General features: G+C 35.8%; 1 protein-coding gene across 1 annotated transcript; it reads right to left on the reverse strand.

Moving 5' to 3' along the window:
• Positions 1-1,256: 1,256 nt before the first annotated feature.
• On the reverse strand, positions 1,257-4,530 carry LOC128234916 (uncharacterized). The gene is made up of 3 exons (XM_052949537.1): positions 4,079-4,530; positions 2,850-3,011; positions 1,257-2,480 (listed from the first exon to the last, which is right to left on the reverse strand). The coding sequence occupies exons 1-3, from the start codon at positions 4,385-4,387 to the stop codon at positions 2,118-2,120; spliced, it is 834 nt and encodes a 277-aa protein (XP_052805497.1). The 5' UTR covers positions 4,388-4,530; the 3' UTR covers positions 1,257-2,117.
• Positions 4,531-7,153: the final 2,623 nt, after the last annotated feature.

Here is a 7,153-nt window from a genome sequence, read left to right on the forward strand (position 1 = left end):
GAAAATGGGCCATACCTGGAGTACCAGCAATTCATCTCCGCAGGTTTTACCCGGGCTTCGCTGGACCAAAAGTTAAAGTCTCCACTATTCCTCGGACCTGGGGGGCGTGGTTACAATTGACTGGTGCATTAAAAACGAAAGATGTATTAGTCACATTGTTTGTTATGTCATATTTGTTTTTTTGCTGTCAGTTATGATACAGGAGTGTTGCATCGCTATGTTGTTAATGTTTGTTTATAATAACTTTTCTGTTTAATTTGTAAAGCACATGCAATGGATCATCTGTACGTATTGTAAATGAGTTGTTCACATAGGCCATAATCATCTGAATTATGTAGTTCAAATATTGAATCTTACTATAAACATAGAAAAAGTCCCGAAGATATCAAATGACGTACATTTATTCATTTATATAGCTAATTTAAGAGATAAGACGTGATTGATTGCGAACTGTAATGTATTTCAACATCATGCATTAGATTGATGTCAGATATATTATTATAGTAGATAGGGTCGTGTTTTCTTTTCTGATAAAAACATCATTGGTTGTAACTAGATATATAGAATTCTATATTTGTTCAGTGTTAGATTGTTATGTCGTTCATATAGGTGATATTATCTATGCACCTGTCAATTGTAACCACTGCACCCAGGTCCGTGGGTATACCGGGGATATGGGCCGTGTTTTCACCTTACAGTTGGCCCTGCAGTGCCCTGTGGATGCGGTGGTTTTGTCTTCTGATAATAGATTATACCAGCAGTTCGTTTTACCCGGGCTAGGCTGGACCGAAAGTCAAAGTCCCCGCTATTCTCCGGCCTTGGGGGGGGGGGGGGGGGGTGAAGTACAATTGACTGGTGCATTAAAACGAAAGATATCTCAGAATGATTGTATGTTATGAGACATTCACTGAAAGCAAACTGTTTCATATTTGTTTTTGCTGTCAATTATGATACAGGAGTGTTGCATCGCTATGTTGTTAATGTTAGTTTATAATTACTTTTCTGTTTGATTTGTATAAAAGCATATGCAATGGATCATCTGTACGTATTGTAAATGAATTGTTCACATAGGCCATAATCATCTGAATAATGGAATTCAATATTGAATCTGACCATAAGCGTTGAAAAAGTCCCGACGATATCAAATGACGTATATTTATTCATTTATATACCTAATTTATGGAAATCTATAATAATAATAATAATAATAATAATAATAATAATAATAATAATAATAATAATAATAATTATAATAATAATAACAACAACTTTATTTAACGAAGTTTACATACTAAGTGTACAATCATTACAGACATACTATTTATTTCCAGCATGGCCTTCACACAAAGAGTATTACAAAAACACGTATACTAAGTTACATATTAAGCAACATACAAAACATACAATCACACTATCACTATCATACATTTCTTCGACAAACACAACTCAGTTTAATAAGATGATTATAAATTACAATAATTTCATACGGTAAATAATGTAGATATATTCAGTAAAACCACATTTAATCAATATATTTTCAACATTTACATATTTGGTAGTATCCATTACAAGTTGTTGCAAGAATGTCATATACGTACATTAACACAATTCATGTAAACAATGAACTATTTATTATAATGTGAATTAAATAAAGTGTCAAGATACGTATCCAACTTACATGTCTCACCCAGAGCTTCAACGCTACCATAGTGTAATGATAAAGGTTATTTTTACTAAACTGTACACATTTTCTACTCTTCAATGATATAGCTTTAAACATCAGAAAACAATCATGGTTAAGGTCACTCAATGACAAAAAATGGTTGCTTACAAAACAGTAAACATTGTCCAAATGTCGATGCTTTACCTTAAGAAATATGTGACAGACGGACAGGCATGGTGCTTACCATAGGTCACTTGCAAAAATCTGCACATCCGTCTCAAATGCTAATTATTACAAGATATATAACCCTACTAAAGCTTTGGAATTAACATTATGCCGCAGGTAAAATACTTAAATAAAGATTGCTTTGTCAAACCCTGCATGTTCTTCAGAAGTATTACCTATTTGTTCAAAATGTCCGTACCCTACGCTTTGTTTTAGTTTTCTGTTTTTGTCAATAAGCACTAAATAGTTCAATGCTGTTAGAATTACCACATGCAACCAAAATGTTTCCTTTCTTTCCATCAAAACACACTGCTTGAGGATTTTCCAACCTTCCAGATTCCTTAACTGTGACCTCGACCTTAGTTTTTGTCAAGATCATGTCCACGAGAGCGTTCGATTTGCTATCACATACAATAATATTGTCACAAGATGTTTCACATATACCACGTGGGCTAGTAAAATCTGACTGTGTAGGAACAGTGTAGTGAACATTTCTTCTCGTATCTATGGTAACCACACCATTTTTCGCGTCAGTCACGTGCACATGTTTGACGTCATCACTGGCGACGATGTAGAGCGGTTCATAAAATATCTGCAATCAAAACGTACTCAAAAAGTTTAATACAATGCTAATTTATAACTGTTTGATTGTAAAAACAAAAGATCATAGTAGAAATTTAACCCGATTCAATCCCAAAGCTACCACAACTAACTATGTACAATGTTGTTGTTTTTCGGTTCTCAAAATGTATTGTAGTTATGTTAATAATCGGTTTGTAATGTCAATACTGTTGTCATAAGATAAAACGATTATAATACGAAGTTTAAATAAAAGGAATCAAACAACAATGACACACGAGTAATTAATCAGTGAAAGTGGGGAATAACTCTATTTTACTTTTCTAATAGATAGATTCAAGCTTATCCCCCTAATTAAAACAAATACATATTTGCAATATACCATTTCTTCAGAAGAGTTTGGTATACAGTAGTTCATTGTTCCAGAGAGGGAATACAACCGAATATGGCCGCCATCCTTGTTATCGTCTGTATCGAAGGTCCTTCCACAGCAGACGTACAATAATCCGCCAGTGTAGGCAATACCGTTACAGCGGCAGGGTACCTGGTCAATTAACGCGAAGATATTTAATATTGTGGGTAAGCAAAACAAGGATATTTGTTTGTATGAGTGTAAGCAATAACGTTTGCCAAGTGAGCACCAAAAGCAATATTGTACGAGTTGCTACGCTCATGCTTATGACTCATCAACAATAATAAATACTTGACATATAGTTGGAAAATCGCGTAATATTTTAGCCAAATGACGTCATGGATTTTTCTTCCCAGCACCACAGGGGCAGGGTGCGTTTTTTTGACACACCCCGTTGAACACGCCCCTCAAAGTTATGGCCTCTTGAACATGGTCATCTGAGCAAATATGGGGAAATACAGGGGCATGTCGTCACCCTTTACAAAGATAATAGAATTGAAAAAAAATAAGTTATCAATAGTAACAATTCCCCCATCATTATTAATAAGCCTGGGATATTTTTTAGAAATGGGGGAGGGGAGGGCAGCGGTAAAAGGGGTGTGTCAAAACAACGCACCCTGCCCCTGTACCCAACACCGAGTGTTTTTATGTTCCCTTTTTTTACCGTGAAACTGACAAAAATGAGAGAAAAAGTGAAATTATGTTTTAAAGAACTTACTGTTTCACACGGGGTTTATCAGGATATATCCAACCGTTACATTTTAATTAAACAATTAAAGTTCCGTAATGCAACATATAAAGATAGATTCATCGAAAACTTTTGAAAGACAATACACTTGTACTTTGATACTAGCATCACAGTGCCGTTAGGAAGATAAATCCTGGTCAGCGGACATTATGTTGAAAGTGAATATATTAATGATATGGTCATGTAAAGTGGTACTTAATGAAGTTCTTCCAAATTGTTTTCATATCATAAAGTTTATATAAAATATATATAAACAGAGTAAATAAATTATTTGCACAGAACGAGAAGATACCTTACATAAAACAAAATCGAATACCAATTAGCAAACAGCTAGTATCGATGATCGTCTTTATTATTACAAACTTTCATATTTAGGAGCTATATACTAGCAATATACATGCATATATTAAACAATTCGACTTGTTTATTTTTTTTAAACAATTTTGTAAACCTCAATATCTCCTTTCTTGGTAAGTCCATTATTGGTTGAAATCAGCTGGATTCTGTCGGGACCTCTCGGCGTTTGGCAGGTCACCGCAGCTTGGCTTAACTCTGTTTCACAGACTCCGAACGGTGACCCTTCCAATGTTATTGATGTTATGAACTTGTAAGCAGCGTTCAGAATTTTGAGCCTTGAGTTAGCTCTGTCTGTAAGCAAAAACTTTCCATCTGAGAGCCAGCAGATATCACTGATATCACACGTCTCCGAGTCCACTGCTATTTCATTTACTACAATAGAGGTCGTTTGTGTCTGTCCCATGGTAATGGAAAAGTCCCGTTACATTTAGTATAAATTATATTACTAATGAATATCCAATCTATAGTAGCTATGTTTATGATATTATATCGTGTCCTAAATCATTGTTATCTTAATATATGACTATGAATCAATCCGAAATAAGATATAAATGATAATTTGAATACATGTATTTTCACTAAACTGTGCGTTTATAAATGAATTGGGGATTGATTGTTTAATTGTTATAAACGGAATGTTATAAACGGAACTATATCTTACGGTCAAATGTTTCCAGTTACAAGTAATAAATAATTTCTTCCGGCTACAATTTTCCCTATTGGCAATAAACATCCGCGTCCTTTCAAGTTCTTGAAAATGAGAGACAGCATACACATACAAGCGAGTCATTGTAAACTCGAAAGAAGATCCTATTCCGAACAGCCATTCGGATTTTGTTTTCGATTTCGGTTCTTATACGTTGATTTGTTATTGGGTTGTTTAATACAATGGGAAATAACTGGGAACAGCCATTTTTTATCCATATATATAATATGCACTTTTCAGGAGCGTAGTTAGCCCTCGACTCATGTGGATTCATAATTGTGCTAGGGGGGGGGGGGGGTCAGGGGCATGCCCCGTCGGAAAAGTTTGAAAACCATGGTGCAATCTGGTGCATTTTGGGCGTTCCTAGGTGCTTTATTTAGTACTGTAAAATGGACAGTTTTAGGATCATGTCGCCATGTACGCATAATGCTGAATCATGAGGATTCGGCCGCGTACTCGCGTATAGGCAGCTACGCGCCTGCTTTTTTACAGTCACACTGAAATCAAACCGAGTTCAATTGTTGTAAATACTGTTCCTGTCACGGTTTTTTTACTACAATGGACCCCGTTTAAAACAATCATGATGACAGATAGCGGGCACGTACGTGGTCGACAAGAACCGGGAAGAGCATCTCGAGATATCGTGCGTAGTTAGATATTTCGGGATGGGCTAGGAATGTTTACTACTGTTCAAAAATGTAGTGACGCAAAAACGATGCGAAACCGGAAATACGTGCTAGCGCTATCGTCCCTCGATACGTATGTATATAGTCATTTGTTTACAAATGATATATATGTGACATTCTATTTCTGTGTATTTAATAATGCCAGTTAATTTCAATTTAATGTTAACTAATTAAATTACCAAAAATAAAAGCTTTTTTCACGCTGTTTTAGATCAGCCAGCATATCATGTTTTCTTTCAAGGCGATTACCTTAACATAATATATTGATACTTATTATGAATGCCTTATATATATTCTGTGTGTTTGTTGTCTGACGTTGTTAGTCCGCCCTTGACTGTCTGTTTGACTTGACTGAGCTGGCGTTATCGTCGATGATCATTACTCAGATGAAGATGGGACTGCGTTATAATAAGAGTCCGACCGCATATCGTCGATGATCATGACTCAGATGAAGATGGGACTCCGTCATAATAAAAGTCCGACTGCATATCGTCGATGATTATTATTCAGATGAAGATGGGACTCCGTCATTATAAGAGTCCGACCGCATATCGTCGATGATCATTATTCAGATGAAGATGGGACTGCGTTATAATAAGAGTCCGACCGCATATCGTCGTTGATCATTACCCAGATGAAGATGGGACTCCGTCATAATAAGAGTCCGACCGCATATCGTCGATGATCATTACTCAGATGAAGATGGGACTCCGTCATAATAAGAGTCCGACCGCATATCGTCGATGATCATGACTCAGATGGAGATGGGACCCTGTCTTAATAAGAGTCCGACCGCTTATCGTCGTTGATCGTGACTCAAAAGGAGATGGGACTCCGCCTATATTAGAGTCTGACCGCTTATCACCTGTCCTTATTGTACCAGAGTTTAAATTGTTAATGTTTAAATTCACGTTTTTTGGACATTAAAAATGCTTCTATTCGCTTTAGCACAGTGGTTGAATCTCTATAGGCGTAATTTTGACCGACTGGCTCCAATAATCTGACAATGTCAGATTTTACAGCACGATTTCGTTGATGCCATACATCAAAGTAAATATTTAGGGTATCTGGGTATGAACGTTTATGAAAGTGTGTGGAGTCCGAAGGATTCCACGCGTACTTCGACGCGTACTTTGACCAGCCCAATTGCGTTCATACCCCCGATAATGACATCAACCCCGCAATTCATTATTTTATATTTACACCAATATTTCATTATTTCATTCAAAAATTGTTAAAACAATACTTCATTTTATTTAAGAAAACTTTTCAGTAATCCTTTCTTACCCATTCTGTAAATAGACCAACCCGACTGTAACCGGAAGCATTTTTTTTCAAATGACTTCACAATAACGCGGGAAAAGATCAAAAACTTTTAAACGTAAAATTGAAACACTTATGGCAACAATACACTTTTAAAATTTTGATTTATATTTTACGGGACCTGCTGACACAATACAAACAATAACAAGTTCAATAGTTTTTATGTATATTGTTATGCGATGAATTGCGATCCAAACATATCGGATGATGTTGCTTTCATCGATTGATAAACGCAATTGCCGAAAGCCAGTTCATTTAAGGAGTTTTTAACGTAGGTAACTGAGTGACTGTTAGCCTTAACTGAGGGCACACGCATCAAAGCGCAAATTTCAATTATCTAACTGTAAAATTTTATGAAATTTAAATTATGACATCGAAATAAAGCAAAATCAAAATTGAGCACCAAAGTACAGAAGTCAACTCAAATAATTGGCGCATCATGAGAGGATATACA

The sequence above is a fragment of the Mya arenaria genome, chromosome 5 (assembly GCF_026914265.1).
Source record: "Mya arenaria isolate MELC-2E11 chromosome 5, ASM2691426v1".
NCBI classification, from domain to species: Eukaryota; Metazoa; Mollusca; class Bivalvia; order Myida; family Myidae; genus Mya; species Mya arenaria.